Source organism: Phascolarctos cinereus, unplaced genomic scaffold (assembly GCF_003287225.1).
Source record: "Phascolarctos cinereus isolate Bilbo 61053 unplaced genomic scaffold, phaCin_HiC Scaffold_7;HRSCAF=346, whole genome shotgun sequence".
Lineage (NCBI taxonomy): Eukaryota > Metazoa > Chordata > Mammalia > Diprotodontia > Phascolarctidae > Phascolarctos > Phascolarctos cinereus.
Window position 1 is genome coordinate 160,965,321 of NW_027556180.1, and position 26,844 is coordinate 160,992,164.

General features: G+C 38.1%; 1 protein-coding gene across 1 annotated transcript in view; it reads right to left on the reverse strand.

Annotated features, from left to right (window-relative positions):
* The window catches only part of EFNB2 (ephrin B2), a 52,049-nt gene extending 26,364 nt beyond the window's left edge, over positions 1-25,685 (reverse strand). Inside the window, exon 1 of the mRNA XM_020970072.2 lies at positions 25,273-25,685. Within this exon, the coding sequence (XP_020825731.1) occupies positions 25,273-25,394 (122 nt within the window). The 5' untranslated portion in view covers positions 25,395-25,685. The remainder of the gene's footprint in view (positions 1-25,272) is intronic.
* Positions 25,686-26,844: the final 1,159 nt, after the last annotated feature.

A 26,844-nucleotide genomic window follows, 5' to 3' on the forward strand; every position in this document is an offset into this window, starting at 1 on the left:
CCCTTAATGCCTGAAGCTAAAAGCTTCCCCCGCCCCTCTTTCTCTTTCAGGCCCTCCATGCTGCTGAAAGATCTTTCTTAATGGAGTTTCTTTGAGAAGCTGAAACAAGAGCTTCCTAATGAACATCCTTCTACAACTGCTAACATTAAACAACACACTTAGAAATCCCAGCTCATTCGCAGGCAGCCAAGCCTGCAGGCTCATTAAAATATTAAAGCCTGAGAACAAAGCCCTAGGTTTTGAATCCTTCCAATACAATCCTTTATTTAACTGAAGAAGCCCACCAGCCATGATTATTATTGGGTCATCATTCACTAATGAATATGGAAAAAAAAAATGGTTTAACACCCCCAATTTCAAATCCATATGGGGACTTGCTTGGTCCCATAAGCTTATGATTTATACTAATGAATGGCATTAATTTTCTCTGAAAGTGCATTATGTTAGTTCCGAAACAGCATTGTAACATGACAAAGAGAAATTTAATTACAGGTTTATTTTTTTTAAATGCCATTTTATGGCAGGAAAAATGTATGTTGTATACTACAGTATGTCACTCTCCCTTGGGCTTTTTTCATTTTAGAGCTAAAAAAACCAAAAACCAAAACACAACAACAACCCAATTTCCTCTTTAATGGCCTCCTTTATAGCCTATTCACATTGCTCAAAAGTAAAAGAGAAGTGAATCTAATATGGAAACCCTCGCTAACATAAAAATCAAAATATCCATTTGGTTATTATGCCGTTGTTATACTAGAGCTGTAAATTAGAAACAACTTTCTAGTTGTACCCACAATTAACTCATAGTTTTTCCAGAAAGGTAGATGACATAGCTTATCACAGTATCTTCTCTCTATTATTAGTATTATTTATTTTTTGCTGTATACATAGTATTTTCTTTGGAAGAATCAGTAAACTCAGTCCCCACTAGTTGGCTGCCTGTGATGGTGTCCCAAATAAATTTTCTTATGAGGAACCTCAGTCCTAGAAAAATAAGGGACTTCAATAAAGTCCTACTGGTAGTATTTAGGTTTGAACCCCCCCCCCCCAGTTCTTTTACTCCACATCTAGCACCCTCTCCCACACCTCACAGCTCTATAGCTTTGAGGTTCACCTGTGGCCTATATAGGAATCCAGGTAATTTCACCTATTCTGTAAAGGAAACAGATGTCTATCTGTTTACCATTAAACTTTCCTTCTGAAGTCTAGCTCCTCATAGCCTATTGTATACTACTCCTTCTCCTACTTACATAGCACCTACTATGTGCCAGGCAGGGTGCTAAGTACTTTGCAATTATCATCTCACTTGATCCTCACAATTCCAAGGTGGGTGGTGGGTGGTAAGGTGCAATTATTATTATTCCCATTTTACAGATAAGGAAACTGAGGCAAACAGAAATTAAGTGACTTCCCTAGGATCGTACAGCTTGCAAGTGTCCAAGGCTCAATTTGAACTCAGATATCCCTGACTCCACACCCAGCATTTTATTCATTGCACCACCTTCTATTCAGTGTGATGCCTTACTGTAAACTCAAACTACCAAGACAGACATAAAACTGTTTTCTTCTGTACATGCCAATTCTTCTCAAGAAGCAGGAGGCATGGAAAATGCCACTAGGCTTTCTTTCACTCGACATTAGCAAAATTCTGTGGGTTTAAAAAAAATTTTTTTTCCCTCCTAAAGCTGCCCTTTCCTCTCAATCACTGGAACCACATACACTACACTTTTGTTATGCTTTTCTGAGAAGGGGTTCACAGGCTTCAAGCAGACTGCAAAGGGAGTCCATGACACATGAGGTCTATGATCTTTTCCCAGACCACACTCCATTTCTAAATGACACTTGCCACACTCTCCCTTTCTTTCTTCATCCAAGAAGTTCCTGAACTACCTATTTCTTTATGAGAATTTTCCTGAATAAGTGAAGAGGTGGAGATTTCCTCTGTCAGAATATGTAGGCCTACAAACTCCAGTGAATTCTGTATTATCCACTTGATAAACTATGGTTTGCCTTTTTTTTTTAAACTCAGGCTATGTTTACACTAAGAAAACAAAAAGGAAAAACTAAAGCAACTTTCTAAGTAATTTGAGGGTTTTTAAAATTGCTTTTAAACCTTGATCACTTTTGTCTCCTTTTTAAAGTTTTATTGATATGTGTTGTTTTTACATTACAAACATTTACAGATTACACCCACTTCTTGAGAGGGCTCTTGTAAATAAGCAAAACAGTTAAGTAAAACAAACAATACAGTGACCTCATCTGAAAGTACATGCAACATTTCACATGCGTAATACCCTGCCACTTTTTTTAATGAACAGAAACCTATTTTCTCTCTTTCTCACTCTATACCCCATCAGAAAAAAAAAGAAAAAAAATTCCTGCAACAAATATCCATCATGAAAAACAAATTCCTTCAATATATGTATACAAATGTATGTTTCAGTCTGAACCCTAAATCTATCACCTTTCTGAAATGATCCCAATTACTTAGATGTTTGGGGGAAAGCATAGGGGAGTGGGGGGGATATGGTATTCCTTGTATCATCTAAATAACTGCCTCAATTTTCTAGTTCATTCTGCAAAGGTAAATTGATTAATATTTTAATAAATTTATCTATTCAATGTTTATTGAGCATCACTTAGTTTAAAAAATAAGCTCACATAAGATTAAGAGCACATTTATTTATCTGTCTTTATATAGGACCCAACATGTGAAAACAAGTGCATGATAATTTTAAAAAGTAATAATAATGGTAATCATGAAAATTAATAAAGCCAGCATCAATTTACATTTTAAAAGGCATGAAATAAAAAAGTAATGGTTTAATATATCAATTATCCAGTGTTAGCACTCAAAACTGAAAAATGTGTCATTATGTACTTTTTTTATTTACTGTTGGAGAAACTGGGCAACAGTTTAGTATGTTGGTCTAAAGTAGTGATTAAACAATTCAGTAAAAAAAAAGTAATTTATCTACCATTTACCAGGAAGATAAGATCCAATATCGTATATTAAATGATCCAAAGAGTTTTACAAAGTATTAAAAATCTAAATAACCACAAATTTCCATAAGAAAACTAGCCTACTTGCTTATTACACCACAGGTATATCAGAGAAACACATAATCTTAGAATTTGAAGGATTTAAGAGGTCATCTAATCCAACTCATACAAGGACAAAGAATTGGGAGCTCAGACCTGAGCCAACTCATTTTTTTTTTTAATAGCTGTAATGGCTGGGAGGTTTTCTTGTAGATCAAGTCCATAAATGAGGATTCTCATGCACTGAAAAATATGATTTCTCAATAGCAATGGTTGTTATAAAACTAAAACAGACTTCCTGATTCCTCTTCCAAATTCAATCTACTATACATGAAAAATTTTAAAATTAAACATTGACCTATCCACTGAACGTAGATCTCTTTTCCAGATGAATTTGTATACCCAGACATAGACAGCTCCTCCTATGTGTTAGGAACAAGTAAGTTGGGAGAAGTATAGCAAAGGAGCAGGAACTGAGACAAAGAGCCCAAAAATCATTATCAACAACAGCAACAAATATTAAATGACTACTATTCAATTAAGTTCAACATTTATTGAGCATTTAAGTGCAAAGCATAGTTCTAGGCACTTGTGCAAACAATGAGGGTAAGGAAATTCACCAACAAGTAAATATGGGGGGGGTGAGAGAGGCAGAGAGAGAGAGAGAGAGAGAGAGAGAGAGAGAGAGAGAGAGAGAGAGAGAGAGAGAGAGAGAGAGAGAGAGAGAGAGAGGAAAGAAAAAGAAAAGAGAGAGGAGAAGAGAAGAGGAGAGAAGAGAAGAGAAGAGAAGAGAAGAGAAGAAAGAGAAGAGAAGAGAAGAGAAGAGAAGAGAAGAGAAGAGAAGAGAAGAGAAGAGAAGAGAAGAGAGAAAACAAAATATATAAATGCATAAGCATTGTGAGGGAAACACTGAAGATGGTCACAGACTCATCTGCCCAAGACAATACAGTTGCGCTAGAACCCAGGTTTTCTAATTCTCAGGTCAAGGCTTTTCCCACACTATTTCACTTTCTCCTGGGTCCCTTCTAAAAGTTTATCATCTGTCTTGGAGGTAAGACACAAAGAAATACTATATACTAGAAGGTGGAGTATAAAGTTATGCTGGTGGTAACTACTATAGGAATGAGGAGGAATGATCATTCTAGGATAGTAGTTTTCAAGGAAAGCCAAACACGATGGTGAAATTTGAGTTGCACCTGAAGGCTGAACTGGGGAAGGAAGACCTTCTAGGCCACAGAAGATTGGCTGAAACCTTCCATCTAGTACTGCACTAGAGCAAGATTTAGGGGATAGTAAGGAAAAAGGATCTCTTTGTGTCCACACATCGTCCTAAGATGGAATTTAAGGCATATAATCTCCTCCACCTGTTTATAGCACATGCACATAATAACAAAAACTACAGAATCAGGGACAAATATGACGACTTCAGTTCAGCCCAAAGAGTCCCTTCTTTATGAACTGTCCTGTCCAGGCTGCTTCATCTTAAAGTTAGCATTAAAAAAAGAAACCGCTTCCAATTTGGGGGGTTTTTTGGATGCGCTTTTAAAGCTGTAAAATGAAGTCGAGGAAAGTCAAAAGAAAGGAAATAAACCACAAGGGCTCATAAGTGTCACATTAAGAGCCATGGGGTGTAAAGCTTCAAGCCAAGAGCACATTAGCTGTGTCTAAAGCCCCGAGGCTTCTTTTAAGGTAGACACCTGAGATTGTAGGACCATAAAACATTGCCACCTGGTATGTATACCTAGCCCCACAGGGGCCTATAACCCGAAAGCATGAATAAAACAGACTGACTGCACGGTTTTTTTTTAACAAATTATAATTGATATCCAAAAGCAAACAATCTCTGTTTACCAATGAGGGAAGTGAATACACAGGCAAATAACAGTGGTATACTTTTCTTAACAACAAAGCTATTTTAGACCATAATAGAGGTATGGTTCTTGTGTTCTTAGCATGATGTTAATGGGGTCCTTGGTGTTACTATAGGTCTGTTCTAGGGCTAGGCCTCCAGAGTTAAACCTGCTGTAGTGGAAATATGGTCTTAAAGACAAATCACTGACCTATGTTCAAATCTCAAATGCAGTGGGGTTATATAAGGTATTAAGATGTCAAGCTAAAACAGACCTCGAGAATTCACCTCCTAGTCTGACCATTTCGTTTTCCAGATGATGAATTTGCTGTCCAAAGTCACAAAAACATCAGACCCAGGATTCAAACCCACATCCTGACTCCAAATTTGTGGCTCTTTCTACTATACTAGCTTTGTGGTCATGAGTAAGTTACTTACCGTTTCTGAGTGTTTCCTTATCCTTAAAATAAAGATAATAATATTTGTACCACCTACCTCCCAGAGTGGTTATAAGGAAAGAAAGTACTTTCTAAAAAAGTACTTTGGGAGCTTTAATTATTTGTGTATGCATTTTGCTACCTACAGATCGTGTGTTTATGTGTATGTACACATGCATATTCATATTATTATATTTTTGAAGCTCAGATTTTATAGTGTAAAAAAGTAGTTCACTGGTCTCTTACACTGACTTTGGAAGAAAATAAAAGAAGTATAATAAGCCTAATGACAGTGCACTGTACTAAATTAATATGATGTATCTATATTCTCTAGGTTAAATGTGAATTTCCATTGAGAGATGACACTGTTGAATTTACTTCCAAAATAACAAGGTAGACCTCTTCTATAATATTGCTTCTTAGTTCTGTGCTTGTGGATATGACTAACACTCTTCTTAGAGGCTTCCTTGGCAATAGGTTTACTGTATATCTGCAGTTGTTATATTTGAGGGGACATGATTTGATCTGCCCTCATGGCAATCTGTATAATAACAAGCCATATCATGAACAAATTCTATTGTATTGCTAAAACATGGTAACTAGAAAACTGAAAATGACAGTCCTTACCATAATTCACCAATAAAAACCTGATAAATAAGATTAATTTATAAAAATCTATTGTTATTGAAACAGGAAAAATAACAACAAAAACAATCTTTGCCTTTGGACTCTGTTCCCCACTATGCCTGCCCTGCCCTCTAACCTCTACCTCACGGTTTTCCTGGGCTTCCTTCAAGACAGCTCAAACTCCACTTTCGGCAAGAAGCCTTGCCCAGATGCTAGTGCCTTCTCTTGAGATTATCCTACTCCAATATCTGATATGTGTACACACACACACACACACACACACACACACACACACACACACAGAGTAGATGACAGATATCTATTTGTGAGTACACATATACATGCATACAATATATGTCCTTATAGAGATATCTATCAGATCTATCTCTAGTGATTTGCATGTAATCTCCTCTGCTAGACTGTGAGCTTCCCAAAGACTAGATTTTTTTGCCTTACTTTGTAGATGCTGTGCTACTCCCTAGTACATAGTAAGCACTAAACAAATGTTTGTTGAGTGACTGAAACTTATATAGTGCTTCAAGATTTTAATATTTATTTTTTTTTTAAAATATACACGATCTCATTTTGACACTGCCCCCACTCTCTTCCACAACCCTATGAAGTAGGTGCTATTATTCTTGCCATTTTACAGAGAAGGGATACTGTCTATAGCAACCACTTGGTCAGTCACATAGCTAGAAAGCCTCTACAGGGAAATCTAGAGTCCATGTCTTTCTGAATCCTAGTCCAATGGTCTATCCACAACATTCGGGTGTCTCTATAAGCATGACCCAAGCAATGGAGTACCGTCTTTTTCCTCCTATCCTTGTTCTTATCGGAGATGAGTTGAGCTATGTAACTGAAACCATACCTTCCATCTCCAAAATCATAAAGAGCTAAAAAGATGTATGAAAAATCACTCTATAGATAGGAAGGGCCATTTGTCCTGCTTCCCATCTCCTCTAACACACATGGACCAATTAGGTCCTTAAACATTTGGTCAGATAGAGCCAGTCAAGACAGAAATATTTATCTGGTGCCCACTTGTATGTAGCAATAAACACTGTGGATTATAGGTTCATAGATCTAGAATCAGAAGAGATCTTTAAAGATCATTTTGTTTAATACTGCTCCCCTCCCCCATTTTACAGATTAAGAAACTAAGGCCCAGAGAAGTTAAATAACTGGATCAAGATCATATAGGTAGTAAGTAGGAGAGAGCTACAATCTGAACTCAGGCTGTGACTACAAGTTCATTACTTCTCCCACATGGTTACACTATTTAAGAGTCTAGAAAGAGAGGTAACTCACACATGCAAAAGCAAGCCATCTTAAAACACTTTAAAAAAGCAAGATGCAAATAAGGGTAAATCACTGCAGCGGAAGATACAAGGTAAAAGTATAAGCAGTGACAATAAATATTGACGGAGTAACAAACTTCTTTGTCTGGCCTTTCAAACTCAACTGACTGGGAAAGACACATCCTTACAACTTTAGAGAAAAACTGATGGTGCTTCTAGTAAATAAACTACAAGAACATCTTACTTTAAAGATGCCAGTTTCTCAGCTCTGTTTAATGGTATTCTCATAAATATCTTTTTAAAAAATGTTCATATGTATATATATTTATAGCATGCAGCATTCACCTGTGAAAGAGGGGCCTGTTAAATACTAGGGTAAAACGAAACAGAATCATACATTCTTGTTGCAATGAAAAAAAAACCATAAAAGCAAATTAAATATGTCATTGAATTTTATCAACACCATTCACTTCTAATTTATTTTGCAGAACTCAGTTCAAAACCTATAAAAAAAGTTGGCAGACTTCTATAACAATATGTTACACAATAACAACTAATTCTGATCTCAAGTCTGGTATCCTGAAGTTGGGAAAATATTTAAATACATTACCAAAAACTTTTTTGCAATTAAATTTCAAAATAAGAAGAGTACAAATTGTATTTTATTAGTACTGATTTTAAGTCATTTATAAATATTTCCTCTGTTAACAATATCAAAATGCTTTTGCCCAGATTTCTTGCCATCATTCAACCCCTATGTTTTTTCATTGGATACCAGGGAAAACAATACCAGGTTGCGCTTTAAATACTGCATGATTCAAAATTTCAAGACAATTGTTTTTGTTAGACCTATTTTTTAAAAATTACCCATATGATGTGTATTCTTAAAGAGACACACTAATGTATACTTCAACTTTTCAGTATTCTATGAATCTTAAGAATAATTACATAGAATATTGAGAATGTCTGTGCACTTTTAAAGTTTGGGGTGCTATCATTCGGTCTGCAATTTAATGCAACAAAATTACACCCATAGTAAGATAAGTCCATAAATTCCTGGAACCACAAAAGACATGATAATTCCAATCACTGGTTGTTCTCAATCAATTTGTTGTGTTTGATCTTTATACTCTCTGAAGACAGGAGCTGGGTAACATTTCTAGGAATCTGAATCCTCCCTCATGCATTTCACAACCCTAGAAACTAGCTAACCAAAAATATGCCCAGTCATAGATTTATTCACTAGTGACCTGTATATGTATTAAACATACTTCCAGTTCACTGTCTTTCAGGAGAAATGTATTTATTTCCTAAAATATTTTCCCTTTTTCTTTCTTCTTTTAATTATTAATTGCCAATGCCATGGGCCACTGGGAAGAACCCAACCTTTATAAATTATTCCAGAATTTCTGAATGAGAAAACACTCTGAAGGTTCACTGCAATTGGCTACTTTTTTCCCCCTAGTTAACTCTTGATAAATGATGCATGCTGCTCTGGATCAAAGCCCAACTCTTGACCTATGACATTACCACACATTTTGGTACTTCAACTAGAAGCCTCAACCTTAAAAGTTTTGTTTTGTTCTGGTTTTTTTCTGTAGAGATGTAATTACATTAATACAGAAGGAAAAGGAACTGTGTTCATTGGGACTACAGATTACTTTGGGGAACATTTTAAGTAGTTGGGAGCTACATAAATACTTTTGAAAAAGGATTTAGATCCATACTTCCAATTTGATGGCCCATTTCCTATATAGTCAAGATATTATATTTTGCATTGATTTAAATGCTAGATTGTTTAATGATGTAGTCTCTAAATGCCAAACAGAAGGGAAAAAATTCTTATTTGAAAATGAATAAATAAAATCAGAGAGAGGCCCAAGCATTACTACAGCCGTATTGGCTATAAAAAGAACCCTTGAAAAAAAATTTCCATTTTTGTGGACAGCCCTTTACTGCCCCCTTTTGCACTCTAACATTAGAACAGGTTTCTGCTTACACTTACAGTGCAAGCAAGAGAGACCAGTGGGGTGTAGCTATGGGGTATTGGTTTATACTGAATTAAGTTACCAGATACGACTCTTGGAGCATCAAGCAAATTACCTTAAAGCTTTCAATCAACCAGCAACACTAGACCTTCTCCTTGGCTTTAAACTGCCAAGAAGGAAGGCAGAAATTGAAGCTTTAACTGACATTTTCTATAAATGTGTATGTGGGTTGGGACAATTGCCTGTTTTCACAGGTGCCCCTTCTTTCACACTTTTCTAAAACAAAGGTCATCTGCAACTTGAACCTCGTTTATTCAAGGAAAAGAAAAGGGGCAAAAAGGATTTTTTTAAAAAAATTTGGGGCCATTTAAAGTGTTATGAATCTCAGAGCTAAAAGTGGGGGTGCATGCATTTCAAGCTTCACACCAACAGCAAGCACAATCTTTTTTTTTTCCCCAAAGATGAGAACCTCAGAGAATCAAATGCACTGTAAGTATATAGGCCAAAAACCAGTTCAGCAACTCTCCAATCCTGTTACAAATGGCATGGATGCATCTGTGTACATGTCATATATACACATATATGTATATATATATGGTTGAGAAAAGTAATAAATCTACAGTCCAGAGGCTAGTTATTTACAAAATGCTAATTCATAATGACAGAGCCAGAGGGCTCTCTCCTTGCTCCAATAACCTAAGCTTCCATTTGACAGAGACCATGTGCTTTTGTGTACACTTACATTTAAACTTAATCCATTTCCCTCTGTCATTCTACAATTACTGTACAAGTCACAATAATATTAAATTTCACTGCCTACAGCACTGCACAATCGAACCTTTACTGTAATGAATACTGACTCCCTTTGATATTAATGTTGGTGTTTTTCCTTATTTATCACACAATGCTTAAAAAACCTGATGCTAAATGAAAGCTTTATTTTTAAAATGCTCCTAAGAAGATTATAATAGTTTTTCCCCCTTCTCCCAGAAAAAAAATCCAATTATTTGTTTTTCTTTATATGTGTCTTGATTACACTGTAATAAAAACCTGATCCACAAGGAGGGTGGTCACATAGACTGCAAGAAGAGGATGAAAAACATATCTCTTGCTTTTAAAAGATACAGAACTACAGTGTGTTAATCGCCTGAAAACAAAGCAGACAAACTAAATCCATGTGTGTGATGTATAAAAATCCATGAGATGTTTTCTCTTTACAGGTTAACACAGACCAGCCCGCATGGACTAAAAAAAAAGTGAAACAGACCAAAACAGAAAACTCAACCCCACTACCTCTTTCAAAGTGAAAACTGAGGCATTTATCTGGGTAATTCTGTAGTCTCATCCCCTTTAAAACAAAGCAAAACAGTGCTTAAAGTTTCTGAAATATCCACAAATAATGATTGAAAAATTGGGGGTGGGGGTTTAAAAATGATTGATATGAAGGACAAGAAGACAGGGGAAAGCAAATGGATGATTTAATTCATGCCATAATGTACTATGCTGGCTCTACTGCTTTCCTTACTGAAACAAATATTTCATAACCCATAGAGAAAAAGAGTTTGAGTCTTCTCTTTCCCAACTGTAATTTATTCTCACCTGCATAGTCTTGTTCTAAACCCTGCTCCTAAGCAAAAGTCTATAAAAGAGGGTGGGGACTCTAGTTATTTATAGGTGAAGCACTAGACAACAGTGGCTATTTCTTATATTTATATACCTATAGATATATAAATTTTAAAGAGTATTTTCAGCTAGTTCTAAGGAAACTACACAGATGAAAGAATTCCTAAATAATCCAGTTAGAGACTGGGTTGTATTACTTATTTGAGAAAGTAAAGAAATGGGATTTATGTATGTGTGGGGTATATGTGTGTGTGTGTGTATATATATGTATATATCTATATATATACATATGTACTGCAACCTAGAATTGGAATGATGTATTTTCACATCACCACTGTCTTCTCCACCACAATTAAATATTTTTCCCATTTTGAAGCTCTTGAATTATATACAAAAAGAAACATTCATACCACTTAAATTTGTCTTTTTTTAAAAGTATGTTGTAAGATAGAATTCCCTGGACCCAGTTCAAAAGAGTGAATGCAATACTGTCCCTGAATATTGTCTCTATATAAGATGGTATTATAACCCTGGCAACAGTTTTCCAGGGATACATTAAAACTGGCACAATAAAGGTGCTGTATGGAGGAAGGTATTAGCAGTCCTTCAAAATCAGATAAGTGGCTGCTATGTAATCAGAGAATTCCAGGTCAGGTATCTTCCTTGCTTCTTCTGTCTCTCTATCTCTGTCTGTCTCTGTCTGTCTGTCTGTCTCTCTGTCCCGGAGCTATCCCCAGCTTAGGTCCTTGGCACTACTGCTTTGTACTCAAGCATGACAAGACATTCTTTCAGTAAATTAATGGAAATTATTCCTCTAAAGGCTTAAAACAGCTCACTGTTAACTCCTTGAAAGTAGAAAACTAAAGAAAAAAATATATATGCAAAAAGACTTCTGGATAATGTGTTATCCACCAAAAAAAAAAATGACGTAGTAGAACAGTGGACAGAGTCCTAGATACAAAGCCATAAGCCCTAGGTTCAAATCTCACCTCTTTGATGGTACTGTGTACCCTCCGACAATTAATTTAACTCTCCCTCAGTTTGTTCATCTGCAAAATGGGGTAGAGTTGGACCAAATAATCTCTAGGATTAAATGAGATAATCTCTTTAAAGTTCTTAATTTAGTTCCTGGCACAATAATGGATATTTTTAAAAAATCCCCAGGGCAGCTAGGTGGCACAGTTGATAGAACACCAGACCTGGATTCAAAAGGACCCGAGTTCAAATATGACCTCAGACATATGACACTAGCTGTGCGACCCTGGGCAAGTCACTTAACCTCATTGCCTAACCAAAAAAGAAAAAAAAAAGACGGGTAAAAAAATCCCCTTCTAGCACCCTTCCAGGCCTCAAAATCTATGATCTTACTTTGGGTAATCAATTCATGGTTAAATATATATTTTCTACTAAATATACGCCCTAGAAAAATATGATATGTGCTACAAAGCAATTTTGTGGCCAACATAGTTTTTCTCTCGCTCAACCACCCTTAGCAGCCTACAATTACCTTGACCAAAAAAAAAAAAAGTTAAGTGATGTGGAGTGATTAAAACAGGCTGCTATTTGAACTAAACTGAAGTTAATTGAACATGAAGAAAGCAAGTGAAGTGCAGACACTGGATGCAGTTGGGCTCCAGGGCCCCAAAAGGAGTCAAGATGTTCCTGACTCCAAATCTGTACTTTTTATCCAATCAGGTACAGAGACCCTCTGCTGCTCAGTCAATAGGTAAACAGATGGTATGCACCAGTGAAAATGCAAATTCAAAAAGATGCACTATTCTAAACTCTCAAGTACAGCAACATAGGAAGACAGATAGGTTCACCAGGATTCACTGCATAGCTTCCTTAAACAAACTGCTTCAAACTTGCAGAACATCAAAAGCCAGATGGGGTACATTGAATCAATCTACAGGCAAGAAGCCAGGATTCCAGTTTGCTGTAGAAATAGGCCTGGACTTGATTTGAGTCTTCTCAGCTCTGACAAGCTGGAAGCTGGCAAAGATCCCAAAATCCAAAATAAAATGGCATTTAATTGTGACTAGATTTTTAAAAAGATGTCATACTATCTCCTTAGCCTTTATGCAATCCAGCCTCTAACCAGCCCAACTCATTGCTCGTCTGACATCTTTTCTTTCCTCTAAACTGATCAATTCATAAAACAGATGCCTTTTAATAGACAAAAGAGTAATGTAAAATAAATGCATTATTACCATATATTGTAATAAATGGATATTTACCCTTTAAGGGCCTAGTAACTGCTTCTGGTTTCATCGGGCATAACCTTGTTATATTAATAATTAAAAAGAAACCATTCGGAAAGTAATATATATATTACAAAAAAACTCTCCATGAATAAAATAACATATAAAAATGATTAATAAAGCAACAAAGAAATTCTATCTACCTTTCAACTCTTGTTTTGATCAGTGTTTTAACCACAAGAAGTTCAAATTGGCTGGGAGGCAATTAACATACCCGCATATGAAAGTCTCAATGGATATTGGTTGAATGTGTTTTTTAAACAAGAGGGATAATACTGTAGAAATCAACTATATTTTCCATCCCAAAGACTAATTTCCATTTAACAGATTAGTTAATTTTCAGTAACAAAGAGCTGGGTAATCATTTGATATTTGCCCTTATGTGAAGTACACAGACATATTGGAGCATGACACAGATAGGTCATTCATTTTCGATACACTGAAGAAACCAGTGGTGGAAGCTAACTTAATCATGCAATGATGGGGGTATTGGGGGGAGGTAGAAGGAACAGTGGATTTGGAGTCAAAACTTGGTTCCAATCTTAGCCTGGCCACATATTTACTGGGTGACTTTGGGGAGCCTCAGTTTTCTCATAGTGGCAATGAAAGAATTTGACTAAATCTCTCATGTCCCTTCAGTCTCTAAATGTTATGTAATCAACTGTGCCAGGTTTTATTTTCTTCACATACACAGGAATAAATTTATTCTGACAGGCATTATTTTGAAATATTTTTAATGCCTTAGAAGAAAATCCCACTGTTACATTCCTAAGCTCTGATATTCTCAATGATTTCTAACACTATTTCTATGGAACTAATTACTCCCTAGCTCCAAACTTTATTTTGCCTGTAATGTTTTCACAGAACCAATTAACAATATTCAGTGGGATGTGGGTCACATCACTTATCATTAAATCTCCACCCTTTGTTGTCTGGATCATTTCAGTCCTATCCAACTCTTCCTGATCCCACTGGGGGTTTTCTTGGCAGAGACACTGGAGTGGTTTGTCATTTTCTTCTCCAGCTCATTTTATGTATGAGGAAACCAAGGCAAGCAGGGTTAAGTGACTTACCCAGAGTCACACAGCTAGTGTCTAAGGGCGGATCTGGACTCGGGCTTGGAGTCAGGAAAACCCGAGTTCAAATCTGACCTCAGACACTCACTAGCTGTGTGACCCTAGGCAAGTCACTTAACCCGTTAGAGGGGAATAACAGTACCTACCTTGCTTGGCTTAGTGTCTGGCACACAGGAGACACTACACAAATGCTTTTCCCCTTCCCCCACTTTCTAAAAAAGCCTTTTCCCCTCTACTTATTTCCCTTCACATGAATACATGTTTAAGCACTCAGTAGAGTATAAGTTCCTTGAAGTCAGGGACTCTTTTTTGTCTGGGTATTTCTAGTGCCTAGCTTAGTGTTTATTGAATTGAATTTCTTCTTTAAGTTTCCTGAGGGCCATTATCTAGGTGTATAAAATAGCATAGCAATAAGTTTATGGATGATAACCTGCACAGCCTATGTTCAGGTTAAACTATTACCACTGTTTTTTCACTAGTCTTGTCTGGTTTTTTCCCTTTCCTTATTTCTTGCATTTACCCATGATCCTCCACTAAAGCACTACTCTGATGCTTCATCGTGTTACGAAAATGACATTGTGCTGTTGAAGGCTAAGCTTGGGGAACACAAACTATGACCGTTCGGCAAATGAGAAAGGTTTCAACTATGGGTCCAATGAGTATGTGGCCATCACTTGACGAATAGCCTAGGTTAAGTCTAAAGAAAAGACGGGTTTCGAATTGGCCACAGGGGAATTAGTTTTTAAGATATGGCAACTTTAGAAAAAATAATAACTTGTAATTATATAGTGTTCCCAGGTTTACATAGCACTTTACACATATCACCTCATTTGATCTTTAAAGGTATGTGCTGTTATTACTCCCATTCTATAGAGAAAGAAATAGAGCTTCAAAGACCTTAGGTGATTTGTCTAGGGTCATACAACTAAGTATTTAAGATCAGATTCAAACCCATGTCTTCCTCCTCCAAGTCCATCCTTCAGACTACTAGTCTTCTACTTACTAAGACTACACACAGAGGTTATAATGTGAGTCAATGCATAGGCTGAAAACTGAAATCATAAGTTTCTTGAAATTGTTAAGTAACATCTACTCATAAGTGACAGAGATAAATTGAGAACTGGAAGGGACCTTAGAAAGCCATCAAGCCCAGCCCCCTCATTTTACAGAGAAACTGAGGAATAAGGAATCTAAGACATTTGCCCTTCATTATACAACTAGTAAGTATATGAGGTAGGATTTGAACCCCTGTCTAGAGCTAGGTTTTCCCACTGCTTACAAACTTTTTCTTAAGAATATGACAATACAATAATTGGCTATGCCTTTAAAAGTGGTTCATATAGAAGTTAGATCTCTAGAAATAAATTTGGTTTTTATGCAATATAGAAATTCCCATTATAATGAATAATCTTGTGAACACTCCTTTTTCACATATGTTTGGAATTAAGCCCATATTTTCACATATAAACATATAAATTGGGAGTTCCCAGGAAAGCCCCCTACAAATATTTACCTAGCCCTAATCTCACTATTACAGTTACCCCTTCCCCTAAAACTATTTGAAACACTTTTCTGCAGAGAAAATGCATTCTGAAAAAGGCATTATGAGTTTCCAGGAGTATTTAATACATATGAAATGTTAGCATTAAAAAAAAAATCCTCTAGGTCTAAACTTCCCCAGAGTTTCTGAACTGGAAAACACAGGAGAAAGACTCTGCCCATATAATCATTTACTCATATTCCTTTCCCCATCCCCCATACACATTGATCTTAACCTCACATATGCAGATAAATGTCATGGTTTAGTGGAGAGAACGTGAGACTAGGAGTCAAGATGTCTCAACTCTATAGTCTTAGGTCTGCCACAGTATGACTTTGGACAAGTCATTTAAATAAACTGATGAAGATGAGATGATTGATGATGATAAAAACCAGACCAGCCCCTATGACCACCATTGGGGGAGAAGTCATTGTGGAGAGGCGGCTCACTTTCCTCATTATAGCATCAACAACTGCTAACCAGCTGCCATCCACAGGTCCAAGAGTCCTGGGAGGGACAGTTCCCCTCAGACCACCATTTCTGCTTCCAGCCTACCTCACACAGCTTGTCAAATGATTCAACAGCAGAAACTAAGATTTTATCAGTGGAAATTGCACTGAAGAAAAATTATCATCTGCTTTGCCTCGGCACCCTAAGAACCATGGGATATTTCCATCTGACTTGCACCTGAAACCTTCCCTATTCCTCATTAGAGTGTGAGCTCCTTGAGAGTAGAGACTGTCTGATTTTTCTGTTTCTATGCTCAACATTTAGCACAGTGTTTTGCACTTTATAAATGCTTTATTCGTTTATTCATAGTAACAATTCGTTTTTGTAAAGCTTTAAGAGCTTCAAAGAACTTTTGATATATTATCATTTAATCAGGTAGTGCAAGTATTATTATCTCCATTTTACAGAGGAGTAAACTGAGAGTCAGAGAGAAGTTAAGTGACTTACTAAGCACTATACAACTGACTAGTTAAGAAACACTTCCCAAATACTGTGCTTTTACCACCACAATAAGATGCTTTGGGCCTCAGTTTCCTTCCCTATAAAATTAGGGAGCTGTATTAACATTCCCTTACAGCTCACATTTTTAAAATTCTGTAAATCTGTGCAAGAGAAGCAAAAGTGGGTGTGTGAGAAGGGTTTGTCTGAAGGACATGGATAAAATGCCTCAGGTCTAATGCAGACCTGCCTAGTGAGAACCAGAGGAATGTAGCACAACCTCTAATTAAAATTGGCTGCCACAGAAGTAAAGCAAAGGGAGAAATGTGGGTGATTGTTTTAATTAGAAAGAGAAAATAGAAAGGTTCTGTAGTATTGAAATACAATGATGGGTTTTCAGATCAAAATGGTGCAGGACACCTACGAGGTATTCATTCACTTAGAGCATTCATAATGTGTACCTTCCACTTAACTATTCTGAAAATCCACATATTTAGTACTTTGGAGAACAGGAACAGCAAACCAATTAACACTTCATTATTGCCACTTTTCCCATCATATTTTGTTTAGAAAACTACTAAGAGCAGGACAGACTTGTTTTCCATAGTGAGACTTTTATTATGTGCTTCTATTTGAAATCTGCATGGGACGCATTCACCAACTGCAAAATTTTCTGGACGCTAAGTATACCTTTAAATTTATATACAAAAATGAATAATATTTTGATAGCATAGGACCTACTACATAAATACTTATGTGGCATTCAGTGCATAGGAAATATTTCATAAATGATCACCTACTCTTTCCTCTGTTTTGCTAGATAGATACACTACCCTTATCTATAATATTTCTGAAACATGTCAAGGCAAGTAGGTTGGAAAGCTAAATGGGGGATAATGGTAAGCAAACAAATGAGGTTGCTTTTTGCATTATTTCTTTAATCACTTTAACCCTAGTTCTAACTGAAAGCATAAGGCCAGAGTAATTCAGCTACTTCTTTTGTCATTTGCCTGCCATAAATATGCACCAGTCTGCATTTGAAAAGCTGAAGGAGGCCGCAAGCTTGCTGGACATTTATCATGCTCTGTTCCCTGTTAACAAGCAAATACTTTAGTTGAATGGCCCATTAGCAATCATTGTCAAATGCAGAATGCAAGGTGCTTGGATGTGACCAGCCTGTAAATTAGAAGTGGGTATCCGTTGGCTTAGCAGAGTCTGGATAAATGAAAAACAAAATCTTTTGATACAGACTACTGAAGGTTAAGTTAGGCAGAGAGGTAAATGCATCAGCACTCCACAGGCACTACCTGCTTCTGTGACATTTTGTAAAACCAAAAACATCCCAGAAACAAAACCAAGAAGGCAAAAAAAACCCCTTATATTCTAACTGAAGAATAAATATGATTATCAGCAATTCAGATGTGTCTAGGGATTAGGTTATTAGGGTAAAAAACTTCAATAGAAAATTGAGCGTCTAATTAAGATCTTTCATAGGCCAAGTGTAGAAACTTAGAAAGCTGCCATAACCAAGGAAGGCCTCCAAGAATTCAGCACTTAATTCCACTTTGTCCAACACATCTGAAATTTACTTCCTCCCTCCAGATACACCTTCAGTATTTTCTTAGCGCTTAAAGTGTAGGCTCACTCAAAGTAATGGTATGATCTTTCCTAGCAGCACAAAATGACAGGCAATAAAGCAAATAGTTCCTTTGGGGCTTGTTCCTATAGGATGTTAACTCTGCATGGAACCTAATGATAGGTTCAAAGGCCTTTTTTTTTTAATGACTAAGTTGTAAGTGTGGAGAGCAAAAAGAAAAGATCAATGTCTTTACAAGGCTATTCAGGATAGGTGCAATAAAAGATGCACGTAGAAAATGTATGCTGGATCTTTTCTTACTTCAAAGCTAAAGACTATTAAAATTGTTTCTTACAAAATCTTCACAAAGTCAAGTACAGCCCGTCTTCCTTAAACTCAGAGACTGATTTTGACATTTCAGAAGTAAAATATCACCTGGATTAGCCACATCATTTTTGGCATATTGGATTTACTGCTAATTTGAATTAAAAGTGGATTTCCCCCTTTTATTTTTGGTAGGGTGGGAAATGCAAAAATGGCAGAAGAATTATCTTGCTGAGGGAAAGGGACAATGTGTAATGTTTATCTTTGCCTCTCCCATGCAGTGTGAGAGTGAGACCAGTCTGAAAGATGGCTGAAATCAAAAGGTCTCTGTTTTCTTTTCAGATAACCCCAGCCCTACCTATCCCCTCTGGTCTCTGTTCCTTCCCAGCATGTCCCTGCCTGAAGCCCAAATAGATTAAGGAAACAGACCCAGAGTGCAGCTAATCCTACAGAATGGCTGCTGCTCTTAGGCCAGGAGTTAAAAAGGAAAATCTTCCAGAGCCTAAGAACTGCAGTGATCTGAAGTTTTAATCAGCCCAAATCTCCCCCAAAAGAGGGGGAGGGGAGAGGGAGGGGTAAAAAGAAAAAAAAAAAGGCCAGTAAATGAAATCTACCTTTACCATATTATACACCACCAATGAGCAAGAACTGAGCAGCTTTTCTTCACTTCTTTAACCATCCCAGGCCACAAGTAGGCCTTTCATACTTTCTAATCCTAGTTTCCAAGTTCTGTGCAGTTCTCACATAATACCTAACAGCCTCGAGCAAGGACCTTAGTTTTCTACACCCTTTTCAGAGACATGTCATTTTTAACATCAAGCTAATCTATATGTTGCCATGGTATCACTCTTTATCTGCCTTTACATCTTATGAACTGCATGGATTTACCACATTATTTTTATCTGAAAGACAGAAAATGGTGGTTTTATTGCCATACAATCAGATTACTGCTGCTAGTTTCTCTATGCCTTTTTACCATACTTCAATCAAAAGGGATCAGTTTCTTTATACTCTGCCCTTGATTTACATTACATCTGTAAAGACCTAGTCTGGGTTGTAATCCCCTTATTAACTATGACCAGGGTTGATTTGCCTAAAAATAAAAGCAAATTGTGTCAGACCCTTTCACTTTGTTTTTGATTCGGAACTACAAAATGGATTACTAAAGAAATCTTCAGAGTTCACACGGCTGGTATAGTGCTGAATTTAAAATGAGAATTAAATAAGTTAAGCAGGGAAGCCGTGTCAACGGTTTACATTTTCCATCATGGGAGAAGGGCTGAATTGCTTACATCTTTGTATTCTCTGCCTTTATAGAGACAATGAAGCCACAGGAGTTTTTCCAAGCTGTTCTAACGCTGTCCCATTTGCCATCCTTCCTTCTTTGCTTTTCATATATGCCATGTCTCTTTTAATTCTCCTCTCCAAAAAAAAAAAACCCCTCTTCCCTGAAAGAACTAAGTCCTGGCTAGAAGCTTATAGTTCTATGGGTTCTGCATATTTTAATCAAAATATTTTAAACAGCTGAACACTCCCATTTAAGTCTCTACAAGGCTCCACAAAGGGTGAGCTCATAAGCAAATCTATGTAGATGTATGATAAGTGACCTGAAAAACTGGTTCTTTATGTCAGCAGCAAAGGAAGGCAGAGATTAGCCACACATGAAGGCCATTTTAATCACGATTTTTCTCAGAAGACCACTTTTCCTAATTTGTAATTAAGAATTATAAGAATAAAGTTTTCATTTAAAAAAAACTTTAAAAAAGTGATTAGGGCCTATCATATGCGCTCATTTTCCTTACCACTCCCATTTCTGTGACTCATCACTGCTGCAGTCATCTAGGGATTTCAAATAGTTTCTCATCAGGTGAATGTTCTGTGAAAAGGTGGCTCTACGTTATGTGTCACACTGAGCCTCAATGAGCTCACTAAAATATATCAGTGGAGAGTTGAGGTTAAAAAAAAAAAAAGATTTCATCACTTTCCTGCAGTGCCAATGGAAAGGTAATTACTATACTACCCAACTGCTTGGACTTAGTAAAGTTTACAGATAAGAGGCTTTTCGATAATTACTATAAATAATATGCCAATTATACTCCAGTTGATCCTGCTCACACAAGGCCAGAGGAAAGCATTCCAAAATTCTGCTCTTGCTGGTCTAGAAGTCTCTTGCTAACTCACCTGCACTAATAACGCCTCAGAATAGGTGTCAGGAATACTTATTAAGGTTGGAGGCACTATTCGAATTTCTTTGCATTAGCATGGCAAGTGTCAACAGCTTGGCTTTGTGGAAGATTTAAAACCAAGTGCTTAACCAGTCAGTTTAACCTCTAGCTCCTATTTCTGAAGCTTGAAGTTGTAATGGCTTGAGGTTAAAAAGTGCAGTCCCAAGACACAGGATTCCCAAATAAATTCTACCCTGAAAAGAAGGTAACTCAACATGTTGGGAGATGTTCTTTGTGTTCTAGTTGGCTCAGTTGTCCTGTGAAACGACGACTGTCCATTACCTACGGTTTATCATCCTGACAAGATGTGAGGAATGTGGATGTGAAAGCACGAACAATTCCCACCCCCGGTGCTTTGTCCTTTTTTTCTCTCTCTATTAAAACCGACAAGATTAACCCAAACTCAAACGGCAGAGCATAGTTCAAGGGGCTATTCAATCAGCAGTGAATGCGCATTTGTTTACTTACAAAAATAAGAATTTCGGATACAATGGGGGGGGGAGGGCGCAGGCTGGCTTATATATGCTACTGAATAGACTGTTTAAACAGGACCTTCCATTGTAGTTTTAGTTTATCAATCTCTGACATGTTCGTATTTATTCAGAAGTAGACTCTAGTAGAGTCCATGTATTATAGGTTATCTGCCAATTACTCAGCCACTCTTTGTTTTTCTTGAGTCAATCAATACCAGGAATAGAGCATGGTGTAGAGAAAGATCCCATGGAGAAAGAAAAATGCTTTGTTAACCTGACATGTGGTGTGCACGGAATCACAACCTCAGACACAAAAAAGCACTTTTTCTTGATAACCGGGCTACTGTAACATTTGGCCAAAATCATCAATAAAGCAAACAGAATTCATTCTGAAAGGTAATATGAATGCACTGCCATTTCCTGGGAAGTGAACTTGTAGAACAGAATTGGGGTGGACCGTTTTATCTGAACAAAAACCCTGAACTGGGGGTGTGTTGGTGGGGGTAGTAGGAATAATCCTTGACTTAAGCATGTTAATGAAGTAATAGAAGCTATGCTTCCATAGTCATTCTTGAATTCCCCAAAGGAAGACTTAATAGCCTCAAATGCTACCATTTACCTAAGTCGACTATAAAAGGTAGCAAAGCAATTTATATAATTTTACAGGGTAGTTACTATGTTTCATTATGTGACATTCCTTTTCATTAATTCCTGAATGTCCTGGGATTTGGGGGGGATAGTGTGATGAAAGTAGCTATGGAGACGGTGAATTTGCAAAGGATTTTCTGGACCCTGTGTTCAAACAGCTGCTGCATGCTCCCTATGCCAACCACCTGCTAAAAAAGATGACCTCCAAACTAAACAAAACTGATTGCATTTATATATGTTTTAGGATAAATCCATTTAATATTTAAATTATATTTAAATCACACTTTATATTAACCTGAGACATTAAATTTCAATGTATTTGACTCGTTCCCAGTAACACCAGACTTGCCAATTAAAACTTTTCACTGGAAATAAATATGCAACTTCCACAAATAAACTGCTTGACACTAAAGGGTTGCAATTATGATATTAAGGCTAAAAAGGGGTCCTTTAACATCACTATCTTAGTTTCAGGTGACCGCAGGAAAAAAAAATTCTAATTTCTCAAGCTAGCACTCCTCTTGTATTCTCTGTGAAGATGACCTTTTCCAAGGGAAAAATTATTAGGAAGAAAGCCTTCTCTTGAAAAGTGGAGCAAACACACCAATAGCAACATCAGTAATATCAGCCTCTTCAAAGTACAGGCCTCCAAGTGGCCTATAAATCAATGACCCCAACAATAGCAAAAAACTAATTTTAACAGTGTGCTTCTTCACAATGGTGATGACCTTTCAGTGGCTCACTCATTCCATCCCAGAACACATTTACATAAATGAAAAGAATATGTTTCTATATAGTTTCTCTTTAAATTGGAAAAAAAACCCATTATTATCTGAAGGGGTTTTTTTTGAGTGGGACCTTTCCATATCCAAAAACACGAGAACCAAGAGTGTTAATGCTGACTCAAAAGACACAGTGAAAAAACTAAAGTCAAAGGATTGTAAATATATTCTAATAAGGGTTAAATATAAACATTTCCATCATGAAAGGAAAAATCAACACCTAAGAAGAGCCTATTAGTGAAAGTGAGAAGTAAGGGCAGCCTAACTAGACAGGGTAGAGAAGAGGTCCATTCTGTCGAGAGTATTACGTATTGGAAGAGTGACCTCTGTAGGAATAAACTGCTCACTAGCTCCAGAATACACATTCGTTTCTCCAGTGCAGTTATGTGCAACTACTCTCAGCCACAACAGGCCTACCAGTGCATCCTGTTCCTTGTACCTATTAAACTTTCACACTCAATTCAGCTGGCATATTGCATTTTTGGGTGGTAGGATTTTTTAATCACTCCTTTCTAAGTTAAGGAAAAATAATAATTAACATATGTTTTTAAAGAGCATGTCCAGACAGGTAGGCTAAATCGAATCCTTAAATTAACTTCTAAATTATGAGCAAAATGTTTAGGTATTGTCTAGTAGCACTGAAGATTTTTGAAAATTACTAAAATCATTTTTCCTCTTTTGAATAAAGAAGACTTGGGTAACTTTTTGGGTGAATGTCTGATCTTAATATTCTTGAGAATGATTAGAGAAATCTATAATAAATTTTCTTCCTGAAGAGTATAAGGTAAGTTCTTTAGTTGGGAACATTATTTCTAAATCAGACTGATATTTCTTACACTCCTAAATCTAACTCAAACTTGCTTTAGATCTGGCTTAGACATCACTGATCTGGCTGGTAGTACAAAGCTCCTAATTCAAAAATCAGTCTAAATCACTTTTATCATAGGCTTCCCTACCTGTCTTTATGCTGGGATTCCATAAAATAAAGTTTCATTGGAGCAGGAAGTGATACACAACCCTAGAAAGGTTTACTATACAATATTGAATTTACATGTAAACACATTTGCCTCATTAGTTACGGCTATTATTCTTGAAAATGTGTTTCATTTAAGTCTCAGTTTTATACCCGTCACAGAAAGTTATTCTCTACAAGACCTTTCTTCCAAATAGCCTAGAAATAGAGGTGGCTAGGGTTCGAAGGTAGGAGGGAGGTGCTGGTAAACCACCATTTCTCTAAATAAAGCTTTGTTTAGTTTAGATTTAGTAAATACAACCTAGATTGAGTTCTTGTCTTAATAAAACCCATCTGAACATCGTACCTTCCAAGGAAGCCGTCACCACAAAGGAATCCTTTCCAGAACATCTGATTCAAAATTCGAATATTAAGGATGCAAATGTATGCAAGCCCCCTTGCTTTAAGTAAGACTCTTTCAATAAAGAGCCCGCTATTATGACCACACATAGCACTCTTCCATGGCTTGTTAATGAAGAGAAGCAGAGTGGTATAGAAGCAAAGATACGTATATGCAATTTAAAATTCGATTTCTCTGGGGGATGCGGGGTTGGGGTGGGACGGAGATACAAGTTCGCCGCCCAAGTTCTATCTTTGGATTCGCGGTAGTAGCTGTCTGCAGTCCCCATGGTTAGTATTGCCCCCGGTTGGCTGTCCAGATGAGGTAGTGCAGGGTTGCCTGTGAGAAGTACCGACGCTTAGAAATGGGGAGTTGGAGGTGGGAATCAAATGCGGTTTCTGTTTGTTAAATCCTGGGGATTTCTTGATCTTTCTCCTTTCCACCTCATCACCACCACCCTATCACACGCACGAGATCCCAGCTATTACGCTTCTTTATTTCACCTTGCAACCAAATCAATTCCTATGGATAAGAGACATCTTTCTTGTCGTTCCACAGCCTCGCTTCCACTCCCCGCCCCCGCCCCCCCACCTCTCCAACGCGTAATGTTTGTGGTGGCCAGGGTTCCCCCCCCCCCTTAAAGAATTGAGGATCAGGTATAGATAATCTGACACCTTTCAGTGGAGTGAAAGATGAAACCAAAGGCTTTTAGCACCGGAGAACGCTTTCTTTGCTTTCCTTTGGGGGATGGGAAGAGGAAAGGGAGGGTTTGGGTTTTTTGGTTTTTTTTTTCCTTGTGGCCCAGAAGCTAGGGGATGCCGCTGCTCTAACAGAAGGCTCTAAACCAGAGGAGGGAGTCTCCACCTAGTGAAAAGGGACTAGAGAAGGAAGGTTGGGGGCGGGGAGTGAGGAGAGGGGAAAGGGTTAAGCCTCGGTGGTTAGATTAATAAAAAGAAGACGTGATCCGAGACGGCGGTTTCAGCGACGGCCGTGCCACCTTCCTCTGGGAGAAAGCACTTGAGAATACCACACTAACCCCGGTGGAGCATAGTGCCCCTGGCGAGGGGGAAAGTGCGCTTTGAATCTCTAATTCTGTTTTTACGATGTTGACACCGATAGAAATACAGGAGCGGCAAAAGAGGATGCGAGAGAACGGAGGGAGAAAGGGAAAAGGGAATTAAATGGGCGAATGAAACTTACTTGGAGTTCGAGGAATTCCAATATATCGGTTCTAAAACTATCGATCTGGAAATTGCAGTCCTGAATAAAACCATCCAAATTCCCCAACAGTACTTCCAAACGGAGTCCCTCCTCACAGCCATGCTCGAGCCGCTCCAAGTCCCTTTTTGCAAAGCCTCTCCCAACTCCTTGAGATTTCCGTACCTGAATAGGACCAAGTATAGCGCCCGTAATTCCAACTCTTCCAATTAAAACAAAAATAATAAAAAACCTAAAGCAAAAAATGATCTGTGCACTTGGTGATTGCTGCAAGCCAATTTACTGAGTCATCTGAGTTACACTGGACCTTCGAGCGCTCCTCCAAACGTAAACGTATGATTCCAGAATCCGGCTATACCCCCAAAGCAAAAACTCTCTTTGAGTCCCCCACCCACCCCCCGCCGCCCGCCTGCTATCTCGGGGCTCCGGAAAACAGCTCAAGATGCAACTCAAACGGCAAACTCCCGTGGGGATCCAGTGTGCCCGGGCACATTCACGGCGTTTAATCTTTGAAGGTAAAAAAAGGAAAATTAAAAAAATAGTAACAAAAGCTGTAGAGCGCGCGAATGACCAAAAAAATAAGTAAAATCTTCGGAAAGGCGTCTCGCCGCCTCCAATTTTCCGTCCCACCCACCCCCAACCAAGCTTGCACGGTGTAATCCCCAGAGGACCGGCCCGGGTAGGGCTCTTGAGAAAGGCAGCTTTGGTCTATAAATCCAGGGGGAGGATCAGCGCCCGAAGTCCATTAAAGCCACATTTGCAAGATTCCATTTCTCTCCCTGGGAGCGGGGTTCGCTGACTCTGCTAAAGAGCACAGAGAAAATGGGGGAGGGGGGAGGCGGCGTGCGAGAAGACCTCCAGATCACATCAAAATCTCTCCAAGGTTCCTCCTCCTCAAGCTTGCAAGCAGGTCTTGACTTGCGGTGCCGTGAACCAGCAAACAGTGTCAGGGAAAAGAAAGAGGAAGAAAGAGCCTTCCTTTGCTTTGGGTGTGGGTTTAGCTTGCTGCCCCTGCCGCCGTCGCCGCTGCTGCCGCTGCTACTCTAGCCCCTGCTGTTGCTTGCCTGGTGTGTGTATGTGTCTGTGTCTGTGTCTGTGTCTGTGTCTGTGTCTGTGTCTGTGTCTGTGTCTGTGTCTGTGTATATGTATGTGTACGCGTGTATGTGTATGTATGTGTGTGTATGTGTGCGCGTGTACGTGTGTGGCTTTGTGTGTGCGCCTGTATGCGAGCAGCAGCAGCCTCTTCCTCCTCACTCCTTCAGGCTCTAAAGTCGCTACTGCTCGGAGTCTTCAGTGAACGAAAGTAACCGCTTCCAGCTCGCTGTCATAGCAATATAAACTCAGCCCATCCGCCCCTTCAAGCGAAGCTCATAGGGCTGCTGTCTTAGAGCTCGACTCTGGTTGGGTGCTGCCCGAGTCCATCACACACCTCCAGCAGCCGACATTCGATCTCTGGGTGGGGCTTGCTGATGTCTGACAGGTAAATCCCCCACCCCCACCCCACCCCCACGTCCCCGAGCACCGCATCCCAGGTCCTAACGTTAATAAACTGGA